The 26,209-nt window shown below is 36.0% G+C and overlaps 1 protein-coding gene across 4 annotated transcripts in view; it reads left to right on the top strand.

Annotated features, from left to right (window-relative positions):
• Positions 1-5,612: 5,612 nt before the first annotated feature.
• Positions 5,613-26,209, top strand: part of NEDD1 (NEDD1 gamma-tubulin ring complex targeting factor) — a 47,801-nt gene continuing 27,204 nt past the window's right edge. For 2 of the 4 annotated variants that reach the window (XM_053894911.1, XM_053894909.1), the window contains exons 1-5: positions 5,751-6,094; positions 8,422-8,565; positions 11,462-11,556; positions 15,652-15,768; positions 18,845-18,985. In XM_053894911.1, the coding sequence (XP_053750886.1) occupies positions 8,430-8,565; positions 11,462-11,556; positions 15,652-15,768; positions 18,845-18,985 (489 nt within the window). In that variant the 5' untranslated portion in view covers positions 5,751-6,094; positions 8,422-8,429. Of the gene's footprint in view, positions 5,708-5,750; positions 6,095-8,421; positions 8,566-11,461; positions 11,557-12,885; positions 12,921-15,651; positions 15,769-18,844; positions 18,986-26,209 lie in introns of those variants that run through there. The other 2 variants (XM_053894910.1, XM_053894912.1) reach the window with 2 other exon arrangements.

Below are 26,209 nucleotides of genomic sequence, written 5' to 3'. Positions count from 1 at the left end.
ACTGATCCACCCTGGTGCCTGCCTGTTCCTGAAATTTTTTAAAATAAAACTTATTGAGGTATAATATACAAACAGTAAATTGCATAATTTAAAATAAACCCTTGTATGAACTTTGACAGATGTACTGAAACCACTACAAAAATCAAGGTAAAGAACATTTCCATTACCACCAATTACATCTTTGACTCCTTTATACTCCATCCCTTCCTCTACCCAGGCAAGTGGTACACTGCTTTCTGTCATTATGAATTAATTTGTATTAAATCTAGATTGATAGCAGGTATAGGTCCTTTGAATTTATCTTTTTAAAAAATTGACATTCTAGCAATATTCACCTCATTAATGTCATATGGCTCTCTATTTAAGTCTTTAACTTCTCTCAGTAATGTTTTATAGTTTTTAATATGTAGTTATTGAATGTATTTTATTAATTTAGTGTTTTATTAAATTAAATTTAAGTATTTATGATTTTGGATGCCAAGCCATTGGAAATGGAATTATACTTCTTATTTCATTGTCCAATTGTTTATTGCTAGTATTTAGAAATGCTACTGTATTTTTGTATATTGATTTTACACAGGCCTTGCTAAATTTACTTATTGGTTCTAGGAGATTTTTTATGTATTTCTTATGATTTTCTAGTACACAATCATGTTGTCTGTAAATAGAGTTTGCTTCTTCCTGTCCATTCTGTATGCTTTTCTTTCTTTATTTCTTTTCTTTTCTCTTTTTTAAAATTTTATTTTTTATTTTTTAAAATTTACATCCAAATTAGTTAGCATACAGTGAAACAATAATTTCAGGAGTAGATTCCTTAATGCCCCTTACCCATTTAGCCCATCCCCCCTCCCACAACCCCTCCAGTAACCCTCAGTTTGTTCTCCATATTTATGAGTCTCTTCTGTTTTGTCCCCCTCCCTGTTTTTATATTATTTTTGTTTCCCTTCCCTTATGTTCATCTGTTTTGTCTCTTAAAGTCCTCATATGAATGAAGTCATATGATATTTGTCTTTCTCTGACTAATTTCGCTTAGCATGATACTCTCCAGTTCCATCCACGTAGTTGCAAATGACAAGAAATATTGATTGCCGAGTAATATTCCATTGTATATATAAACCACATCTTCTTTATCCGTTCATCCATCCATGGACATTTGGGCTCTTTCCATACTTTGGAATAATAATAATCAATATATAATAATATATCAATAATAATTGATAGTGCTGCTATACACATCGGGGGGTGCATGTGTCCCTTCGAAACAGCACACCTGTATCCCTTGGATAAATGCCTAGTAGTGCAATTGCTGGGTTGCAGGGTAGTTCTATTTTTAGGTTTTTTAGGAACCTCCATACTGTTTTCCAGAGGGGCTGCACCAGCTTGCATTCCCACCAACAATGCAAAGAGATCCTCTTTCTCCACATCCTTGCCAACATCTGCTGTTGCCTGACTTGTTAATGTTAGCCATTCTGACAGGTGTAAGGTGGTATCTCATTGTGGTTTTGATTTGTATTTCCCTGATGATGAGTGACATTGAGCATTTTTTCATGTGTTGGTTGGCCATCTGGATGTCTTCTTTGGATAAGTGTCTATCCACCAAGAAAACCTAACAACTGTAAACATTTATGTGCCAAATGTGGCAGCACCCAAATATATAAATCAATTAATCACAACCATAAAGAAACTCATCAATAGTAATACTATAATAGTAGGAAACTTCAACACCCCACTCACAGCAATGGACAGATCATCTAAGCGAAAAATCAACAAGTAAACAATGGCTTTGAATGACACACTGGTCCAGATGGACTTAACAGATATATTCAGAACATTTAATCCTAAAGGAGCAGAATATACATTCTTCTCCAGTGCACATGGAATGTTCTCCAGAATAGACCATATACTGGGACATAAATCAGCCCTTAGTAAATACAAAAAGATACAGACGTGCATATTTTCAGACCACAACGCTATGAAACTTGAAATCAACCACAAGAAAAAATTTGGAAAGGTAACAAATACTTGGAGACTGAAGAACATCCTACTAAAGAATGAATGGGCTAACCAAGTAGTTAAAGAGGAAATTAAAAAGTATATGGAAGTCAATGAAAATGATAACACCACAACCCCAAACCTCTGGGACGCAGCAAAGGTGGTCATAAGAGGAAAGTATATAGCAATCCAGGCCTTCTAAAGAGGAAGAAAGATATCAGATACACAACCTAAACTTACGCCTTAAGGAGCTGGAAAAAGAACAGCAAATAAAACCCAAAACCAGCAGAAGACAGGAAGTAATAATACATGTCATATAATACATATAATATATCAGATAAAGGGTTAGTATCCAAAATCTGTAAAGAACTCAACACCCAAAAAAGAAATAATCCAGTGAAGAAATGGGCAAAAGACATGAATAGACACTTCTCCAAAGAAGACATCCAGATTTTCTTTTCTTTTTCTTGTTGGATAAGCTAGGGCCTCCAGAAGAATTTGAATAGTAGTTGTGAGACTGGACATCCTTGCCTTGTTCCTGATCTTAGGAGAAAGATATTCAGTCTTTAACCATTAAGTATGATGCTATCTATTGGTTCTTCATAGATGTTCTTGACCCGGTTGAGTTGTTTCCTTTCCTTTTATTTTCCTAGTTTGCTGAGACTTGTTGTTAATCATGAATAAAAGCTGATTTTTTTCAAATCCTTTTGCTTCACCTATTGACATGATTATATGGGTATTCTTTATTTTGTTAATATGGTGAATTATATTAACTGATTTGCGGATGTTAAACTAACTTTGCATTTCTGTAATAAACATCACTTGGCCATGATGTATAATCCTTTCTAAATGTTACTGGAATTGATTTGCAAATATATTTAATTTGCATACATGTATAATTGTTGTATATATGAGGGATATGAGTCTATAGTTATTTCTTATAACGTCTTAAGTTTTAGTGTCAGAGTAATACTATCCTTAAAAAACAAGTTTAGGAAATATTCCCTCTTCTTCTGTTTTCAGAAAAAGTTTGATTTAGATTGGTATTATTTCTACCTTATGTGTTTGATAGAATTCAACAATGAAGCCATTTGATCCTGGGATTTTCCTTGTGGAAGTGTTTCCTTAATTATGAATGCAAATTCTGTAGTACATTTAGGACTAATCATATTATTTCTTCTTGTGTCTGTTTTAATATTTGTCTTCCAAGATGGTTGTCCACTTTGTTTAAAGTTATCAAATTTATTTATTATAAACTTGTTCATATTATCCCCTTACTATCCTTTGAACTATCTTTTGTTTCTGTATTGGTGGCCTCTCTTTCAACTCCCAGATTGGTAATTTATGTTTTCTCTTTCTTCTGATTTCTGATTTCACTGAATTTTTCTACTGTTCATTTTCAATTTCATTGTTTACCATTCTAATCTTTACTTTGTGTAATTTGCTCTTCTTTTTCTAGGTTCCTAAAGAGAATGCATAGATTATTGACTTCGAACCTTTCTCTTTCTTCTCTTTCCCTTTCTTTCTTTTCTTCTTTCTTTCTTTTTGCAATATAGAAGAAATAGTTAATAGTATTCAGATCTTCCACATCTTTACTTATTGTTTTTCTTATTTGGATATTCTATCAATTACTGAAAGAATTCTGTCAAAATCTCCAACAATGATTCTGGATATGCCTGTTTTCCCTTTTTAGCTGTGACATTTATTCTTCATATACTTTGAGTTTCTGTAATTAGTCTCACATATATTTTTAATGCATATAGATTCTGGTTTTCTTGACACTTTTATTGTTACGACGTATCTCTTTGTGTCTAGAAATATCCCTTGTCATATCTAGAAGTATTTCATGATATCTACTTTTGGAAAGGTACAAATGTTTATATAATTCATATATTAGGGAGGTTTTTAACATTTGGCTTCTATTGCTTAAACTTTACAGATCTGAGGTAACTATGCATGTAGACACAAGGGTAGGACACAAGAGTGACAGAACCGTCTCAAGAACATGTATGTTTTGATGAGGCTGTGGCACCAGCAAGGAGGGGCAGTGGAGGTTAACATTTGGCTCTTCATGCTGTCTTTTAGCTCTTGACTATACGGCATATTGACTATATAGCACAGTCTTTATAGACTTATGGTTATGGGTTTAACTCCTGTTCATACAATTTGTTAACTGTGTGACCTTGGGCAAGTTACTTAACCTCTGTTTCTTCATATGTATACGTATAATAGTATATGTTTTTAGAAGGATGAAATTATATGTATAGTACACATACACACATTATACCTATACATGCATACATGTTTAGTAAAGTATGCATTCAATAAATATCTATTGTCATGTATGTTATATTATACATTTGTATTATATGACATGTATTATATTTTGTGTCAGATAGTCTCAATTTTCCTTCTGGCTTCAACTTTTCAGAGATTGTGTTAATTGTCTTTTCCTTCCCATTTGCCTCAATTCTCCCTGTCCCTAGTCCATTACTCTATTTTCTCATTTTCCAACTTTTTGGCAGGAAAATGCCAAAACTTTGACATTTGGCATTTGATTATACATGCCAAAATTGAATTTAATAAACTCAAGAACTGTAAACTATACAGTGAAGGCAGCTGCTGCTTGCTATCTTTCTCCGTTTGAGGCTCACCATCAATCTTTACATCTTGGTTAGGACTTCAATTTCTGCTCCGAAAAATTGCACTCAGAGTTTCCAAGTTATTTGCAACATGGGTACAAACAACTGGGGCTTATGTACCTAGTTCAGAAACCCAATCCTAGTTCTATCGCACACTTGCGATGAAGGTATAAAAATACTGTTTGCAGAAGAAATGCCCTATACGTATTATAAGTATGCTAAGAAAAATTGTCAGCAGAGCTAAAAAAAAAAAAAAGCTTTGGTATTGAAAACTCAGTTCAGACCCTCTTTTTTCCATGCTGAGAAACATCCCTTTCAAGAGAATTCCCAACCAGATGTTGTTTGATTTCATGACCCTGCAGCGCGATTAAGAAGCAAGATCAATGATTAGGAAGAAAGATCATGGGTTTTGAAGTCTGATAGCTCAGACACTTAGACTTTTGGTTATTTCTTAGCTTTTCTGAGCATGCCTTCTGGTTTGTAAATTGCATGGGGTATTATCTGCTCTTCATGGGTTCCTCTTCAAGGAAGCCTTTCCAAAACCCATATCCATGTTCATTTCCCTTTAGTACATCTTTGGTTCATCTGCTAGCTTTCCTTTGAAGCAACTGTCACAGTTTCACTTTTAGGTATGTGATTATGTATTAAGGTCCGCCTCCTACGGCGAACTGTAAGCTCCACGCGGCCAGGAAGAAGTGTTCACCGTACCCATGACTTCCAGGCTAAACTCATCACCGCGCACCGAGTCTAGCCTAGTGCCTTGCACACAACGGGCAGCCAGCGAACAAACGAACCACAAAGGTGCAGAGCGCCATCGTTGCTGGGGTGTGGAGGGAGCCGCCCACACCCGCAGCTCCCGCCCTGCCCCTGGGGGTAGCTACCCGGAGAGGTGGCCCAGCGCCGCCCCAGGCCCTGCCCCGCCAACCCTAGCCACCCTTCTGGCAGAGCCTCTCCTCATGACGCCACTTGAGGGCGGGACTTCCGGCCGCCGAAGTTTAACAGTCCGGGCGGGAGCCGGAAGCCCAGCGCCGGAGCGGGCCGCGCCGTGGCCCCCGGTGTACCGCGGCTGAGAGGTGAGGTTCCGTAGGGCCCGGGGTCAGCGGGTGTCTCCCCGCCGCGTCCCTGCACACTCCCGAACCCCGCCCGCCCTCCTGCCACCCCGCGGGCGGGTCGGAGGACCCCGGGCTGCGCGCGCCCGGGCCGGTCCGGTGCTTCGGACAGTTGTCGGGCAGGGGCGCGGCAGCGGGTTTGGCGCGGAAGTGCCTGGGAGCCGCGGGCCGGGGTCGCGCACCTCCGTCCGCGACCGTCTCCGGCTCGACCCGAGAGGTGACCCGGTCTGCTGGGGTAGGTTGGTGGCGGCTCTGAGGGGTGTGTTGCCCCCGAAAAGTTTGCCGCTTCTCCACCGGCCGTCTCCCCGCTTTTGTAAACCTCTCCAGTACGACTCGAATGCATTTTATAAGGTAACCCCAGTTGAGCAAGTTCTCCTGCAAGTAGAATGCACTTTGGGTGAATGAAAGTTGAAGAACTTTTATTTGTTGTAGTGGATTTTTTTTTCCATGTAGCCGCTCTCCCTGAATTACCGCCTTGTGTCTTGACAGCTCGCTTTGATGGGACCCTCTTTGGGAGGCTGATGTAAATGCCTCTCCCTTAAAAGTGCTCAGTTCTCAGCAGACTTGAGGTGGGTGGGCAGATGGTCCCCTTCCCCGCTGCACTTGAAGAGAAGGAAACAGACATTAAGTGACTCTGCCAGAGTCACTGTCACGTAGCTTTGGGACAGATCCTTTGAACCCACTTTTTCTGAACCCTGGCTTGAGTGATCTTTCCACACTACATCACACTGCTCAACAGGAACAGTGTAAGCTTATAGTAAAGGCATTTTCCAGTTGTGTTTGCTGGGTTTAAGAGATTGCCTTTCCAGCACTTAACTGTACCTTGAGTAGGGAACCAACATGTTACCACATGTCAAGGTGCCAAGTCCAAACACTGCATGTCTACATTTCAACAGATGACTAAAGGATTTTAATTTTAGTAACGCTGTATTTATCCGATGAATGAAGCATAATGAACCGCATAAGTGACTTTTCTAGTTAACTAAAGTTTTAGTCTTTTTATAAACACATTTTTTTTTCTCTTGAGAATCAAAGGGCCCTGTAATTTATTATACCTTTAACTTAGCCTTTGAAATAGGGTATACTGGACATAGATGGGATGCTTTGTTGGTGACTTGGGAGCCTGTCTGTGATATCACTAATACAGTGCTGTACTCTTACACCGTCCACACCAGGAAGGTGTAGAGGGTATATCTCTAGGCCCCCTTCCTTTCCCTGTTCTTCCATGTATTTTTGAGGATTTTTTTCTGACTCATTATGCATTACTACTTGCTCTTAAAGTATCTGCCTAAAGCAGCTCCCTTGCCTTTTGTCTTTTAGACTGCCTTGGTTTGTGAGATCACTTTGTCAGAATTATGTATTTGAATTACATACTGTGAATAAATAATATGAGTGGGGGCATTGTAGACCAAGTATTGGTTTAGGGACTTAGTGACAGGCATCTCTTTTGGCTGTATTTGCTAATTCTGGAGTTATTTGGAAAAACTGAAGTCTCTGGATTTTGAAATGGCAGGAATGCTACATTTTATTACACATTTTAAAAAGATTTAGGGAGGTTTTTTTTTTTTTTTTTTTTTTTTTTTTTGAGAAAGAGAGACAGAAAAAGTGTACACATGTATGCACAGGGGAGGGGCAGAAAGGGAGCGAGAATCTTTGATAAACCTAGTCTTTAAACAGACTTAAATGTTTTCTAATGTTTATTTATTTTTGAGAGAGACAGAGTGTGAGTGGGGGAGGTGCAGAGAGAGGGAGACACAGGATCCAAGCAGGCTCCAGGCTCTGAGCTGTCAGCACAGAGCCCGATGCGGGACTCAGAGTCACAAACTGCGAGATCGTGACCTGAGCCGAAGTCTGATGCTTAACCAACTGAGCCACCCAGGCGCCCCTGGAGTGAGACAGTCTTAAGCAGGTTCCATGCCCAGCACAGAGCCCGCCTTGGGATCCAGTGTCAAGACTATGAGATTATGACCTGAGCCGAAATCAAGAGTAGGGTGCTTAACTGATTGAGCCATCCAGGCACCTCAATTTAGGAAGTTCTATCCAGCAGTTATTTATTGAGTACACATGGTGTGCCAGGAACATTTCAAGACTGATAGTAAACAAGACAAAATCCATTTTCAGGATCTTTGTTCAAGTCAGGAGACGCCAACATTATTGTGAGAACAAGAGTTGCAAATAGAGAATGTCATGAAAAACATGAAACTGCATAATGGGCAACTGGTGTGGGGCTGCTTCAGCCATGGTGGCCAGGAAGGCCTTTCTGAGGAGACATTTGAGCTGAGACTAGAGTGAGGTGAAGGAGATGACCCTGGGAAATCTGGGGAAAGAGCGTTCCAAGTGGAGGGGGCAGCAAATGGAAGGACTGAGGCAAGAAAGAAGGCCAGGGAGTTTGGTAGCCCTGGGGAAGAGAAGTAGGGGTGTTACACCAGGGCCAGGTCCTATAAGGCATGTCAAGGAGGTTGGAGATCATTATAATTGCTGTGGAGAACCATTGGAAGGGTCAACCGAGAGAATATGATTTTAGAAGTATCGTTCCAGCTACCTGGTGGTGAGCACCCACTCTGGAACAGAAGTGGACAGTGGAGCCACTGGGTTTAGAGTAGATCCTTCATTTTAACTTTTTTTTTTGACCTATCCTTAACTGTTTTTTAAGTATAGTGTTTTAAAACTATTTGTAGGTGCAGTCATGCAGGAAAACCTCAGATTTGCCTCATCTGGAGATGATGTTAAAATATGGGATGCTCCATCTATGACATTGGTGGACAAATTCAACCCACACACATCACCACATGGAATCAGCTCAGTGTGTTGGAGCAGCAATAGTATCCTTTAAAAAAAAACAAAACACTTTTTGTTAGGCTAAAAAAACCAGTATCAGTGAAACCTTTTGCATGTGACCAATAATATATTTTGCATAGCTATGAAAGCTAGATGGATACAGCGAAATAGTAGTTTAACAGTATATCATCATATGAATGTATATACATATATATGCTACTGGATCCAGGCCATAGAATTAGTTTTCTTATCAACAGTTTGTTATTGAACCCAGATGGAATAAGGTAGGTAATGGTGGGAAAACTTCTGAAAGGTTTGGAATGAGTTTTTGCATCTACATTTGGGTATTTATGGATCTGGTCTGCAAATTAAAGACAACTCAAAGACAGAAGCAAAATTAAATTTAAAATAAAAATTAAAATTCTCCAACATCCTCATCTTACTGATATGCTCTTATATTTCTCTTCTTGTCTATGATGAAAATAGCTTGATTTCTCAAAGAAATTGTCTACATTGAATTTTCCTCAGTTTTTCTATGTTTCTGATTTTCTCTCTCCTTGTCTTAGTAAGCTCCTAAATGTGGATAAAATGCACGAGGAAATGAAGTTTAGAAATCAGAATATTTCAACCTTGCACTTTTGACATTGGGGGCTAGATAATTCTCTGTTTGGGGGGCTGTTGTGTGCATTGTAGGATGTTTAGAAGCCTTCCTGGCCTTTACCCACCAGATTCCGGTAGCCCTCAGTAAAACCACTGCTCTAAACAAAGTGCTATGAACATGTTCTGTAAACTTGGTATGCTAGAAATTATCATTCTTTTGTGTAGCTCTTACATATAGACTATTTCTTAACGAATAAAGTTTTAATGTGTGTCTGATCTTATCAATACCAAAGTATTAATGTTCTGTTTCCTGATAAAAGTAAAAATATCAGAACTTTAAAATATGACTGATTTGTGAACAAAAACAAGTTTTCATGCCCAACCGAATTATTCTTGCAAATATGTAACAAAAATGATGAATTTTTTTTATTAAATTAAATTTACCTCTTTATCATTCCTTGATTTTGTATTAAAGTAGGAACATAAATTACTTTGGTGCTCTATTAATCAAACTCATGGCCAAGGGAGTACATTTTTGAAGGACTCTCCAGATGTGTAATTTGGGGGGGGGGGGCAGGAAGGAATGTTTTAAAGAGAGTGACAAATATGTGAGGCTGCTTCTATTATTAGGTTTTTATTATGTGTGGAGCTTAATTTCCCTATTATTTACCGTTTAAGAGAAAAGTAGCAATTCTTGATAAGTTTTAATATTTTGGGTTTATTTTTATTCCAAGGAGTTTTATTAGTTAGCATCTGCTGATAAACCACTTAATGTTCTCAACAAAACTGATGTGATCGTGAGGTAGTGTGGGATGATTTTTGGAACCTGGTCTTATTTCTATATAGTTTTCTCGTACAAGTAGATATGTACAGGAAACTTTTGTATATGGTCTTCTTTTTTTTTTTTTTTTTAACGTTTATTTATTTTTGAGACAGAAAGAGACAGAGCATGAATGGGGGAGGGTCAGAGAGAGAGGAAGACACAGAATCTGAAACAGGCTCCAGGCTCTGAGCAGTCAGCACAGAGCCTGGCGCGATGGTCTTACTTCTAATGAGGCTTTGATCTTGTCCCTGGAGGTTAGTGACTAAAGAACAGGTACTTCTCAGGCTCAGCTACTTGGGGTCCACTTAGCATGGATTCCAAGAACAGGATTAAGGGTGAGGTGCCAGGGAAATTGGTTTTTTGGCCCTCTTAGGTAATGTCCCTCACTTTCTCATGACTTCAAAAGCTACAAGAGAAATTAAAGGAGTAAGTATGTTACCTTTTCGTATTATCTTTGTTCAGTCCTTTTCTGTATTCTAAGGAGAAAAAGTAGCAGTAAGTAGAGGATGAAGCCAAGGAAAGGGAAATGATTTGTTTTTCTCAGTGCTGTAATATTTAGGTAGGAATGATATTTTTTTGAATCATGTATCATAATAAAATCATAATCCATGGTCTACTCATGAAATAATAAATGTTATGCAAGCCATCCAAAAATAATGCAGGTAAGACTTTGCTTGTTAAAAAGCATAGATTTAAACTTCTGATATTTTAACTTGTTATGACTCTCAAAATTAGACTCTTGTTCTTGAGTATATCGCATTTAATCATTTTAATTTAAAAATACTTAATTTACATTGTTTTGTGTTTACTGATTGTTTTTGCTTATAATTTCTGTAAAATACGGTAATATAATTTTAAATTAAGTTAAATTTATTTAAAATTTAATTTTACATTGTTTAGTTATTTAAAAATTTAACTCTTCCATGGAATAAATAGTTGCTCTTTAACCACATTTATTTATATTTTCTGTACTTACTGTTATATTTATTGTTAATATATTTAAGATTGAAACATTCTATCATAAAAATTCCAGTTCTAAGAATATATCAGGCTTTATATTTTTAGTGGACGAATAGGAGACTAATGTGGATGTTTACTTCCTAGACTAAATTGGTACCAAGCACTGTGTTAATAATAAATAACTATCTTGAATGGTGTGTATAGATGAAAAGGCTGATTGATATTTGCTGATGTTGCTTTTATCATGATCTCATTCTTGAAGGATAAAATTAGACCTTCTGGCCTATTCTTTGAAAATGGAGTAGTATTTCACTTGGGTAAAATAGCTTTCAAGTAATAGCAAAGCCAGAGAGGATGGCTCTTCCCTGCGGTAGTAGTAAAGAGAATTAGTCGTAGTAATTAGTAACCTGAGCCATTTTTGAAAGCTGGTGTGTAAGCTATATTCACTTGCTTGTCTTAGGTTAGTGCACTTGCTTTTATCATAATAATTCTTGCAGTAATAGTCTAGTGATAGAGATGCTCACGGATTGTTTGATGCTCCATAACTCTTCATTTAGATAACTTTCTAGTGACAGCCTCTTCCAGTGGCGACAAAATTGTTGTTTCAAGTTGCAAATGTAAACCTGTTCCACTTTTAGAGCTTGGTGAAGGGGTAAGTGTTTTTGTTTTTGTTTTTTTTAACCTTCTATTAAAAATCTTAATTCTACTTGGGTGGTAACTGCTTCTTATGGTGCTTGCAACTAAATATAAATGTGTTGAAAAGTACTATTCTTAACCTAAGCTCAAAATAATACAATAACACTTGAAGAGGAGATAGGTACTGAAACATCTTTAGGTAAAATAATAGTGGATCCAAGGGGAGCAATCAAGGACTTAGGTTTTTTTCAACTAGTCACTTGCTTTCTCCATCTCTCTGTGGGAGATTCCTTGGTATTGCTGCCTTTTTTAAGCCTCACCCCTGGCTAGGTTACCAGGTGGATTTGGTCATAAGAGTCCTAATGATGTATCCCTGTCCTTTACTGACGTTGAGCTCAGGATCATCAGCTAATGACCGCTATGTGAAGGTAGCTTCTACTATAGCTTCTGTCCCTATGGTACTGAGGGGCCTGCCTGAGTCTCCCCAAGCTCTCCTAGAACAGAATGGCTTTGTCAAACTGAGCATTGGTCCCAGTGCATTTAAGTGAAGTTCTCATTGCATATTGTTTCTTGTTTTATAGATTAATCCCTCTGATTCAGGATAATGATGGTGTCTTCATTGTTAGTCACACACACTTCCTGAAAGCTATTTAAAAAAAAAAAAAAAAAAAAAAGGTTTAAGTAAAAAGGTGCAAGTAGGTGGTAGCTTGTTCTTAATTTAAGTTTCAAAATTTTCATAGCAAGCCACAAAGCATTATGAATTGTCATAATTTTATACACTGGAATAGGTGAGGTAGTCCACTTAGAAAAAATAAAGGAGAACAATGGAATATGAGCTCATCTAATTTAAAAAGGACTTTAGGTTTCTACCCATTCTTTTTTTGGGATTGACACAAGCATCAATTCCAGCCCACAGATGTTGGAGGCTGGGGCAGAGAATGTCTGCTAGGGTAGACATGAAATTTGAGACACACTGCCTATTCAAACTCAGTTAAGTAACATTGAGGCAGAGAGCATCCCTGGTTGATAAAAGGAAACTGTGTTCTTCAAGAGCAGGCAGAACATCTTAGTCATATTTGGATCTTTAGATACTATCAAAGGTGTCAACAAGCATTTGTTGAATTGGATGTCAACATCAAAACAATTTCAGATTCCTCTTCCACCACAGTATATATTGTGCTCCTTCTGTGCATTATGCCTCAGAACAGTTTGGGAACTGTGTTGTTGTAGTTGTTGTTATTATTAAAGTATGAAAATAACAGATGATATTCACAAATGTAACACAGTTGTAAGGATTTTGTGAATATTCCATGTCAGTTGCTATAGTTAGTTCTCTTTCCTACAGTTAAGAAATGACATCAGAATACAGGTGGATGAAAGGTGAGGTTATTTCTTATAATTTGAACCTGCTTTAATTTAATTTGCTTATAGGAATATTTTGCAAACAGTGGTTCCTTAGTGTTTATTAGTAATTTCTTGTAACATATTAGTGTGCTGATAACCTTTGCTTTGTAGGACCCAAGTCCTATTACTCACGTGCCATTTGAGATATTAGACCATTACTACTTGGGAAAATAAGATTCTGTCCTACTTACTTTAACACAATTTTTAGAGCAGAACTTTAAGTTTATATTTATTTTCTTTGATTTTGTATTTTATCTCATCAGAATAGGCAATTTGCTATTAATAGTATTATAATGAATACGATAGGCTACTGTATAACCTAGACATTTGAACAGCTCTTATTTTAGATTTTAAAAACTTCACCCATTGCTTGTGTCTTAAGGTACAGGATTCCTGATAAGCACACAGTTTTCATTAATTATTTAAGTTCATTAGCTACATTAATAATATATCAGCATAAAAAAGATCTTCTATCATCAGGGTAAGTCAGTTAAAAACATAGGTTTTGTTCCGAGTCCTTAGTAATTTGACTTGTTTTTGATGATTAAAGTTGTAATATATTGATCTTTGATGGACACCACTCTTATCTATTTTCTTTAACAGTTATTCGGAAAGCTCTTAGCAAACTGTCCTGATTAGTGGTGATAACGAGATTCTAAATCTTACTAGTCTGTTTAGACCAAAGTCAGTTCCTAGAACGGTGTCCATAAGGGAATTATAGCAACTGTACTGAAACACTGATATAATGTGCTCCTGATATTTTTATATGTGTTAGTAATTTTGACTCTCAGTCAGAAATTTCAGAGCTGGAAGAAACCTTGAGGGAGGGGAAAGGTGGGTATCTGTACCCTTTTAAGAATCCAGTGCTCTTGAAGGGGATTAAAAGTACACTTAATTGTGATGAGCACTAAGTAGTGGATAGCACTGTTCAATTACTATACTATACACCTGGAACTAATATAACACTGTGTTAATTATACTGGAATTAAAATAAAAAGGAAAGAAATGCTCTTTTGAGCATGGGGTGTTTTTCCAGATGCATGGACTCTTAAGGTGAGAATGATAGATCTTGTCCTCATTTCTCACTTCTTAGGTGAAGAAACATAGGCTTAGAAAGGTGAGATGACTTTGCCTAGACCTACATAGCTTGCCTTTTAACTTTTAGCTGAGTAATAAAAGGTCCCCCTTGGAATTCATTTCTCTATTTTTTTCCCCAAGGCATACAACTAGAGGTGAGAGCAATTAATGTTACTGCATCGTGTATCTGAAGGTTAAATAGGAAAAATAACATGCAACATTGTATTTTATTGGTAGCATAGTTACTGATGGCACTACCAGATAGATGATGCTCGTAGATACTCATAGTGAGAAACTTGATAACTTCTGTATTTTTACCTACTTATGCCATAAATATTTATTGGGCATGGAAATGGGCTTAGTGATCATGAAACTGACATTCTGGGGGGAGATAGACAATAGACTACAGAATGATACCCAGATAGTGATAAGTTGTTACACAGAGAACTAAAATAAGAAATTGAGATAGCAGGTTACATTAGGAGACCAAGGGAGGTCTCCTGTAGAGGTGGCATTGAAAGTTGCTGTCTATTGACCAGAAGGAGTCATTCAGCCAAGGTTTGGGGGAACTTAGCTTTCTAGGTAAGAATAGTTGTGTAGAAGCCTTGAAGCCAAAACAGGACTGTTATGTTTAAGTAATAGAAGAAGGTGAGTGTGGCTAGAGAATTAGTGGGTGATGAGGAAAATGGTGAGATGAGGTAGGAAGGGGTCAGAGGAATGGGGCTTTGAAAGCCAGGTTAATACGTTTGAAATTTATTTTAGGGCTGAGTGGAAGCCATTAAAGATTTTTGAATATGAGCGTTGTGATCTGATTTGCAGTTTTTAAAGGTCATCCTACTTGTGGAGCATAGAAGGTAGAGGAGTAGGGTTGGAAGTGAGGTGCCAGTTAAGAGGCTGCTGCTGTTCTGTGGAGTTGGGATTAGTGTGCTGGTGGCTGCGGTAGATAAAGAGGGGGGCCCTATGGGGTTTATGTTAGTGTTGGAGTTTAAAGAACTTTCTGTAGATGACGGGGAAGGAGTAAAGGAGTCAAAGTTAATTCTGGACTTTTATCTTGAGAAACTTAGTGGATGGTGTCTTTATAGACCTAAGGAAGAGTGTAGAGTCAGGTTCTCATGACCTGATGTTTGAGACTTGGGCTCCTTAGGGGGAGACTTTGTTGTGAGGCTTTGAGCACGTATCTTAACCTCTTTATATTCCCCATCTGTAAAATGAGGGGTCTAGACATTCTTTAAAGTTTCTTCTAGGTTTAGTGTTTTATGAGCTGTGGGTGAATCCTAACTCAATATACTCTGTGGAAGTGCAAGAGTAGATTTTACTGGGGGGAAATATTAAGGGCAAGTAATTCCTGATAGGAAGCCAGGACCTGCTGATGTTTCCTAAGCTTCCTCTGTTTCCTGTGTTCTATGGAAGAGAACATGACTCTGATTTCCTTGAAGTCCTTTTGAATTCCTTACAAGCTGTTGGATGCATGTGGAAGATGATGAGAACTGAATCTTTAGGAGAAGTCTTAGCTTGTTTATCACATTTAATTCAACAAATGTTTACATAGTGCTTACTAAGTGTTGGTTGGGAATTGGAAGTCAGCTCTGGGCCCTGTTAAATTAAGGTAACTTTCTTTTTTCTTTAATAGCAAAAGCAGACATGTGTCAGTTTAAATTCCACATCTATGTATTTGGTAAGTGGAGGCCTAAATAACACTGTTAATATTTGGGATTTAAAATCAAAAAGAGTTCATCGGTCTCTTAAGGTAAGCAACTTGTTTTTTAGAACATCTTACAATGTTTAAAGTAATTACCAAACTTTTAATTTTGAGCTCTGATGATAAAAATAAGATGCTTCAGAATTGAAGTGAGATTTGTTAGGGAAAATAAAGATGCTATTAGTCAGAAAAAATTTTTTGGTCTATTTTTATCTCCATATGTCACCAATGCATATTATTGGTGTTTAAAACTTTCCCCTTAGTTTTCACTTAGTCTACTCTTTTTTGAGTAAACCACTTCCTTCATTTTTTCTAAAGTATGAGTTGTTGTCATTAGAGATCTTTTTTTAAGTCTCTGAAAAAAATGAGAGTGGTTTTGGGATGGCAGTAATCGGTCTACTAATCAGAGTTGGGATTCAGCTTCTTAGTTCTCTACTGTATATGATTGCTGCTGTTTGTGTTATTTTTGTTTGTGTTTTCATCTTGGTAATGGTATTTTTTCTAAAATAATTTACTATGGATAATTAACATTTCTTTAAATGGTTAGCTTTTTGCAGTTTCACAGAATAAAAATAACCACATGAAAGCTTCTGGGTTATGCTTTTTTTGGGATTCTACTTTTCACTGTTGTGTACTTTTAATATTTGGAAACTCATCTTTAAAGTTATTTTTAATTTTTATATGTTTTTAAAAAACTTTTAATATGAAAAGTTCTGAACATTGATGTGTATACACACACATGCACACGCACACACATTCATTATCAGACTTTGATGATGATGAACTCATGGCCAGTATTATTTTATCTGTTCCCTTATCTTCTCTCTAATCAGATTATTATATAATCTCAACCTCAGATTATTTTGAAGCAAATGCTGGATGTCGTTATTATTTGTTCATGTCCGATGTCACTGACTTAATTCTTACTAGGGAAGTTGTATATAGAGAATGATTTTCTCTTAGAGTAATTAAAATATAATCCTGTAATTGCTGTTTAAAATGTTACCTGTGGAAGTTTATTTTAGGTATTAGCTAAACTTTGAAGAGAATTAAGGAAAATTCAAAAGTTGCCAAAATAAGAATAGTTAACTTTTATTAAGTTCTTTGATATGCCAGCCACTGTGCATAATATACGTTTATTCTGTGTGTCTCAAGAATTCTGCAGATAGGTAGTGCTTGCTGTTCCTGTGTACCTTTGGAGGAGCTCAGGCTGAGAGAAGTTAAAGAACTTCTTCAGTGCCAAACAACTAGTATGACAAAGATGAGATGCAAACTCAGATTATTATCCATTGTTTAATCTTTTAAATTATGAAATAGTTGAATTAAAGCTATTTAGAGGGGGTATACATACTATGAGCAGAGAATGTTTTACAGAATTGAGAAGAGATTAGAAGTCTGTGGCCAGTTTTTGTCACATATTCTCACTCATTTTAGGAGCATCACTTACACCTCTAACTCCTACTGCATGAAAAATTCTACTTGTTTTTCCTTCCTCACTTTCCCCAATTACTCCAGATAGTTTTAGCTCTTCTCATTGTTTGCAACTCTTAGGGCACTTCATTGTTTTTTTGTTTTTGTTTTTTTGTTTTGTTTTTTTTTTTTTATTCATTCAGTTAACAAGTATTTGACTAATTGTGATAGTGGGAAACCTAATCTTTCACTTGGGCTCTCTTCTCTGTGGTGCTCTCCCTGGTAACACAATTTTTAGCACTTGGTAGGTGCTTGTTGAAGATTTACAGAATGACTTATTTTCCACAGTTAAAATAAGGAAGACCCCTGCCTCTCTATATAAAGTCGTAGAAATTGTATTGGACCCCATGTTCTTAATTTTCCAAGTGGGAACAATGCATTAAATGTCCACTCTCCTTTTTCTTCTCATCAGGCATTTGTTTTCCCCTTGGGATAGCAATTTTTTCTTTGATTTAGGAAAGGAGTGACATGTGAAAGTATCTCCAGACATGCTTGAGGGACCATTTGAAAAAATTGGATTATAAGTGGAATATTTTAGCTACTATTCTTGATGTTACATTAAGCTAATTATTAGATACAAAAGTTATTTTGTTTATATTATTAATATAAATAGCAAACTCTTAAAAACTATACACTTAACTCTTACCACTTTTCTCTGTGCCTACTAGATATCTCTAATTTGACTTTGGAAAATATAGTGTTTGTGAACTCAGTTTGTTTAAAACCACTTTTATTTCCTCAAAGTGGATTCCCCTTTGGATTTTGGAGACAGCCTAATATCCCAAGAAGAAAATAGGCTTCGGGGTTTGACCTGGAATTGAATCCTGGGTCTGCCACTTAGTAGTTATGTGAGCTTGCACAGATTTCGTAAACTTCCTGTGCCTCATGTAGTTAACTCATCCATAAAATAAGAAAAGTGACCTTGCCTCCTAAGATTCTTCTAAGGATTAATAATAATCCATAAAGTTCCCAGCATTAGTAGGTATTCAGCAAATGGAAACAGCTGCTATTGTCTGTCAACCATGCCTTGCTCCTTCTGGCTTGGGCTTTTGTTTTGGCTGTCTTGCATTTTGCATGTCTGGTTTCTTTCCCCTTTCCCTGCTTTTGGTTTATTTTCTTTAAGGCTGACCTCAAGCTTTATGTCTTCCACAAAGCTTCCTCTGTCAACTCAGGTCCAGTGATGCCTTTTTCTCTTTCCTAGGACACTTTGCGTCTACTACTCATTTAGCATTCCTTCTGCCATTTTCATGTTAATTTAAATGTCCCCTCTTCTTGATTGAACAGTGATTCTCTCAAGGCCAGGGACTCTCCCACAATAGTCAACTTGCTGTAAATGTTACTTGTCAGTGGAAGGGAGACATAATGCTATCTAGAAAATTACCTTCCCTTTTGTCTCTTGTTTTGGAGTGCATGATCATTATTACAGTTATAAAAACTAAGTCTCTTTTCCTTGAGAAGACTTGATGTTGATCAGATAGTTTCCTACTCATTTGAGTAATTTGTTTAGGTTATTTGAGGAAAATGTTAAAGCAAATATTAGATTCACAAATACATACTGTTTTATTTAAAAAAGAAATGAAATTTACAAGAATATGAAGATGTGAGGTATGACGGTTATGTGGCAGTGTACTTAACTTTCCTTTCTTTTTTTCAGGATCATAAAGATGAAGTAACTTGTGTTACATATAATTGGAATGATTGTTACATTGCTTCTGGATCTCTCAGTGGTGAAATTATTTTGCACAGTGTAACCACTAATTTATCTAGTACTCCTTTTGGCCATGGTAGTAACCAGGTACAGTATGGGTTTATTCAAAACAGAGTTGATAAGACAGAGTTACATAAGACAATGAATTTTAAGTTAAAAAAATTTTTTTTCCATGTTTTATTTATTTTTGAAAGAGAGAGAGCATGAGCAGGGGAGGGGCAGAGAGAGAGGGTGACACAGGATCCGAAGCTGACTCTGTGCTGACAGCAGTGAACCCAATGCAGGGGCTCGAACTCATGAACCGTGAGATCGTGACCTGAGCCAAAGTCGGACTCTCAACTGACTGAGCCACCCAGGTCCTCTCAATTTTAAGTTTTTAAAATTAAATATTTTAAATTTGTATTTAGTTTGCTTGAAAAATTTACAGCTAGCTATTTTTAATGGTCTTGTTTAAAAATGTTCGAATAAGGTAATTCATACTAGATTATATTGCTTATGTGTGTTGAGTTATGCCACTGAATAGCCACATGATCCTAGAATATGACTATATATAACAAAACACAAACAGTTGTTGGCAGGTGAAATCTGAAACATGGATATTAATCTTTCTATGACATCACAATTATAGAAGCATTGCTTATTTCCAACTGTACCAACTACAAGACAGATATTTCTATTCATAAATACTGTTTGGTGGGCATGGATAATTGAGTGTGTTTAGGCACAGGGTAAATTGAGCTTTGTTTTTTGTGTTAAGTGTTCGATAGTTAACCAAATAAATTTAGTTACTCAAAAAATCTAATTCTTGGCCAACCTTCCGTGAAATTCTGGACAGAAATTTCTAGTGAAGTGCAATCTCTTTTAATCCTTAGTTTTTATTGTAATCACTTTGGCCCTATTATTAGATAAAATATGGGAGCTCTTCACTTTTAAAAAGCAGTTTTGGAAATCAGTATTCACTGTATATTTAGTGTTTAAAGAAAATTTAATGGATATTAAAATACAGAAAAGTCTTTTCTCAAGTTTCTTCTGTATTGCGAGAATAAAAGAGATAAACCTATAGATGATATTATAGGTGATTCCTATAAAACAATCTTATGGTGATTCAAAACAGTGAGAGAAAATTATCTGGGAATAAAATAGGGAAAATTGAAGGAGAGAGGATTTTTAGCTGGGTCTAATGCTTAAATGATTTTTATTTTGTTTTGTTTTTACTACACTATGAATTGACTGCTAATTAGTTGATTCTAATTTATAGTAGGGTTAGCTCTGTACATTCCCATGTTACAGTTGGAACCGTGTCTCATTCCTTTGTCCTCAACCATTATCCAACTTTGTACTTCATGTGGAAAAGATCCTCAATAAATATGTGAGTGGATTTATAGGTAACAAAGATTTTAATAGGCTAATCTAGAACTTTGGGAGAAGAATATTTTATATGAAGGAAATCACACGAACAAAAACAAGGGTTAAGGAAAGCACGTAGGTTCTTCTTAGGGCCAATGTGAGAAGATATTGGAAAGGTAAATATAGAATAATGTTGATGTGGAACTTTGAATGCCAGACCAAAGATTTGGCTTTTATTTTGGAAGGCATTTAAGTTGCTAATCAGAGTTATTGATTAGTTGAATGTCAGAATCCTAGAAACCTTGAACTGAGAGAAAGCCTTTGGAGGCAATTTCACTTTCTGCCTTTTATGGATGTGGATGAGAGATTTGCCACAGAAAAATGCATTAATATTAGCATAAAAGCAGGAAGTAATATTTTGTTTTTGTGATTCTTTTTGGTTATTTATATTTTGATGAGGGAGACAAAAACCTAAGCCCATAGACATTGGAACTATTGTGAAAAGCATCATAGTGTTCCAATGTCTTGCTTCTTAAGGGAATTAATTTTTCTTCTTTCTCTCCTTTTTTTCCCCCCGATTTCTGATATATTAGAAGCATGACATGTTTAGCTTTATAAATTCTGAGTTGACTTTTTAGTAACATGAAAGGTCAGATACCTACCATGTATATTCTTACATTTCAGTTTGTATTGTGTCTTACTAGAGAGGGGTTTTTTTGTTTTTTTATTAAAACCAGATATGAAGGAATAGTCCTGAAAACATTAGATTTAGTTATTGCTCTTGTCTTTATTATGTGTAAATTATTTAAATGTCTAAAATTGAAATATAACTTACATAGTAAGTACATACATCTTAAGCATACAGCTTGATGAATTTTTATATGTACATATACCTGCGTAACTACCAGGTTCAAGGTATAGAACATTTCTGGCACATCAGAGGACTCCCGCTTAACCTTTCCCAGGTGCTACCTCATATTTCTTAAAAGAATTGAATGTGTCTGGTTTCTTTTAGTCTTCACTATGTTTGCTTTGTTGGATGGAATAGTAGTTTATACTGTTTTACTGCTTTGTGGTTTTCCATTACATGGATATGCCACAGTTTGTTGATGGACATGTGAGTTGTTTTTAGTTTTTAGCTATTACAATAAAGCTGCTGTGAATATTATTGTATGTGTCTTCTTTTGGACACATGTTTTCATTTCTCTTGAGTAAATACTCAGAAATGGACTTAAGTCTTAATGTAGGCATCATGTTTTACTATGTTAAAAAATGCCAAAGGATTTTCTGAAATCCTTGTGCCATTGTACGCTTCTGCTAGCACTGTTTGTGAGATTCAGTTGCTCCACAGTTTTGCTAGTACCAACTATTGTGTCTTACTAATTGTAACAATTTTGATGGTTGTGTGGTGGTATCTTACTGTGTTTTCATTTTCATTTCTCTGTGTTGAATAAGTTGAGTGTATTTTCATATGCCTTTTTTTGTGTAGTCACTGTTCAAGAGTGTTCCTCCTTTTTGTATTTTGTTACTTGTGTTTTTTCTGATAGATTTATAGTTTAATTGTATGTTCTGGATGGAGCAATTTTATGGATATGCATGTTGCATATATCTTCTTTTAGCTTACAGCTGGCCTTTTAACTCTAATGCCTTTGTAAAAAATGAATACAGGGGGTGCATCCAACTCTTGATTTCGACTCAGGTCATGATCTCACAGTTTGTGGGTGCGAGCCCCACATCAGGCTTCGTGCTGACAGTGTGGACCCTGCTTGGGATATTCTCTCTCTCTCTCTCTCTCTCTCTCTCCCTCCCCCTGTCCCCCCCTCCCTCCCTCCCTTGCTTGTGTGCACTCACTTTCCCACTCTCTCTCTCAAAATAAATAAATGAGCTTTAAAAAAAAATTTTTTTTAAATGAGCAGAAGTTCTTAAATTTAATGAAATGTACTCTAGTACATCACTTTTTCTTTATGGATACTGCTTTTTTGTCCTCTTGAAAAAAAATCTTGCTTGCCCCAAGGTCTTAAAATAGTGTCCTTTGTTTTCTTTTAGGTAAAGCTTTATTGTTTTACTTTCCCCATTTGTGTCTATTATCACCCATTTCAAATTAATTTTTGTGTATGGTGTGAGATATAGGGTTTAACTTTCCATACAGATATGTAATTACATCAGCATTACGTGTGGCAAAGACTATCCTGTAGCTCTCCAGTGAGTGTCGGTGGTCAGAGGGTTTGGAGAGCATTCCAGGCAGAGGTTATCACCTTACTACCATTTATTGTGTCTCAGGCACTGTGGTTATTGCTTTATATTCCATTTTCTCATTTAATTTTTGCTACTCATTTGTGAGATGTATGTTATTCTCATTTTATAAATGAGGACTTTCAGATTATAAGACTTTTAACTTAGTATTTTGAAGATCTACTCTTCAAGAGTGGTAGCACTGTTTTCTTTGGAATCTCTTTCTAGCTCAGGAACAGCTGAATATTTAAAGATTTGAGAACCCAAAGCTTTTGGAAACTTTGCAGTATTCTCTTGTCACTTTACAGATACTTTAAAATTCTAGGTGACAGGTTGCTGTATTGTTGATTTTCAAAGGATTTTCATTGATTAGTTGCAGAGCAAAACTGAATTTAAATTATCTTCTAGTTGAGGAAAACCGTAATGCTCTAGGCTTATCTCTTGTGCAAGGTCACCTGAGATTTTCACATACCTGCTGCCTCCTGCTAGCACAGGTCAGCAACTCTGTAAGATCTTTTGGTATAGTTCTGTCTCTCAGGTCCCACATTTATTTGGAGAGCTAGCTGTGTGAACTCCGGCAAGTTACTTAATTCTCAAGCCTCCTTTTCTTTATCCAGTGAAAATGAGAATATACTTTCAGTAGAGTTGTGTTATTTGTTTGTTTGTTTGTTTTAAGGGCTAAATGAGATGGTGAATGTGTTTAGCATAGCTCCTAATGTTTGGGTAAAGATCAGTGAACTTCAATGTGAGCTTTTAATGAATAATCATATTAAATCATTAAAATAGCTTTTGTGATTTACTTTCCCAAACTGGTGTGAATATCTTTAGGTTTAATGTATTCCCTCAAAACACCTGCTAATTTGCCAGTTGTAACTTGCCCTCAGTAATCATGTTTTGTGTTTTAGACTGACTTAGAAAAAGGAAAGCTTTAAAGAAAGTGAAGAAATTGAACTGGAGTAATTAATTTTTTCCCCTTTCCCTGGAGCGAATGTTTATATATTTTTTGTATACTGTATTATTTCATTTTCCTCAATACCTTTAAAGCCAAGTGCATGGGCTAGACAATACCGGTTGGTCCCTGTGTTTGTAACTATGCAGTTCCAGTTTTCTTAGTGAAGAAAGTTAAATTTTCATGATTCTGCATACTTATGTTTCCCTTATACAGGCATCATAATTGAAATCTTTGGAGTGATTTTTTTTTCTCCTACAAATGATTTCATTATGGCATACTGTATCTGTTGGTGACTAGACGCGTAGACTCGCTACTTGAGCATTCATTTAAAAGGTTTTTTTTATTAGAATTCATTTAAGATTTCAAATATATTAAATATTCACCTCTTAAATTTAAACAGTGTTCATAAAAATGTTAAGTCTGTCAGAAAATTGATATAATTCAACTCATATACTGTTACCCAGCCCAATTTCTGTGTTGATCAGTTTTACTCTAGGCAGGGTCTAGATTATTGAGAAAAATAGTTGATAGGGGACATCTGATGATTAAAATGTAAAATTTTTGTTTCTCTGAACAATCAAGAATTTGAAATCTTTAAAAATTATCAAATTGGTTTCTTAGCAAAAGTGACAACCGTGGAGTGTCCATGAATCTGCATTATACTGAATTTTGTATCAGAAATGAGATTGCCTATATTTAGGTCTTAACTTTGAAGTGTCTGAGCTGAATTGAAGCTATTAGTTTTGTGCGGATCACAGTGTCTTTTCACAGGGGAAAAAGAGCCTTGCTGCCTCTGCAGAACTGCCGGGGCTGACAGACCTCCCAGGTTACAGATGCATGTTGCTCTTTGGCAGGTTCAGCAGCACAGGCTCTCAAATAGGTTGACCTGTGTTGCCTTTCCCAAGCTGCAGTCCTTTTCGAAGATTTCAATAGGAATCTAAGGAATCAATAATGATCCTTTTTTTTTTCTTAAGTATAATTTATTGTCAAGTTAGCTAACATACAGTATACACAGTGTGCTCTTGGTTTCCAGAGTAGATTCCCATGATTCATTGCTTACATACAACACCCAAGTGCCCATCCCAAAAATGATCTTTAAATGCAGCAGGCTTTTCATGAGGTTTTAAATATAATGTATTTTAGTATATGTTAAATTTTATTCAGTGTGATTTTTGATATTTTAGGTATAGATCTTTTAAGTTTTAGTAAGCCTGTTTGAATAGAGTCTGGTAAATGTAAGTAATTATTAATTACACTTAAAAATAACAATTATTTTTGTCAAGAATGAGTTTAATTTTAATTTGGTTAACTTGTTTGCTTATATTTATACCTGAATTTCACCACTCAGAGTTTGACCACAGAGCTTTATATCTATCAGGTGGTCTCCTTGATGTTCTATAAGAGCATTGATATACAAAGTTTGCATGATAATATGTCCTTGAAGTATTTTCTTAGTATTTGTATATATTTGTCTAGTCTATATATAGTGTGTTCTTTGAGCAGTTTTATAATTGTCGTGTTGGCATAAAATAAACTTCTGATCCATACCTTTAATATACTTTTAAAGACTATTTTTTCCTTCTATATTTCTCTTCCAAATTTTCCTTAATGGGAAGAATGTTTTCTTGCAGTGTTACTATGTATATCTATCTTCCTTCCATAGTTAGAATCATTCTGTTGGTCCAGTCTTGTTGCCTGCCTTTTTCTCGGTAGTGTTCCATCCCAAGTATTCTCATTTTACTAGTCTTCATAACCATAATTTTTTAATGGCTCCATAACATTCCATGTTCAAACACCACGGTTTATCTAAACTTTCCCATATTTTAGATATTTTCCAAAATTTTACAATCACAAGCACCCTATCTATATTTATTAATATTATTTGCATAAATATGTGTTTTCTGTTTTTGACTTTTTCTGAGATAACAAATTCTCTTTCAGTGTAACTCAGCAGCAGGCTCACATTTTTCTTCCTTGAGGAACTCGAGTGTGTTACTCCCATCAATTTTGGTCTCAAATGTCTCATGATAATATAAGTATTTTTTTCCTTATAAGTCACTTGTTCTTTCTCCCTAGATTTCCAAGGGATTTTTTTTTTTCTTTAAAGTCCAGAAATTTTACAGGGCACCTAGGTGGCTCAGTCGGTTAAACATCTGACTCCAGCTCAGGTCATGATCTCATGGTCTGTGGGTTCGAGCCCTGCTTTGGGCTGCTGTCTGTTGCCAGCACTGAGCCGCCTCCCTATCCTCTGTCCCCCTCTTTCTCTGCCCTTTCCCCACTCGCTCTCTCTTTCAAAAATAAATAAGCATTCAAAAAAATGAATAAAGTCCAGTAATTTTATTAGATTATGTCTTGGTATTGATCGTTCTGTATTGCTATTCATAGGGACATGGTGTGCTCATTTAATATGTTGTTTCAGATCTTTCAGGAAGGTTTTCTTGAATTATATAGCTTTTAGTAATTTGTTATTTTCCTTATGTTTGTCTTTTCTTTGTTAGATCTTCTTCAGAGATTTATTACTTTCAAATCATTTTAACTTTTTCCTTATTTTTAATTTTCAAAAATTCTTTCCTTTTTGTCTGTCTTTAAGGTGTTATCTATTGTGTTTAATCATTCTTGTATTCCTTTTAAATTAGCCTTCATTTTGAAGAGACTTTAAAAATTTCTAATTCTTTCCCAAGTTCTAACATCTCATTTCTGTTTTCGAATTCTGATTTATATTGTTTTTTTTAAATGTCTTGTATCATATTATTTTCTTTTTGGTCATTTCTTGAGAATGC

This window comes from Panthera pardus, unplaced genomic scaffold (genome assembly GCF_024362965.1).
Source record: "Panthera pardus isolate Hobbes unplaced genomic scaffold, ASM2436296v1 HiC_scaffold_6, whole genome shotgun sequence".
Classification (NCBI taxonomy): Eukaryota; Metazoa; Chordata; class Mammalia; order Carnivora; family Felidae; genus Panthera; species Panthera pardus.
The sequence above is the reverse complement of the archived record's forward strand: the minus strand, read 5'-3'. Positions and strand labels throughout refer to the sequence as shown.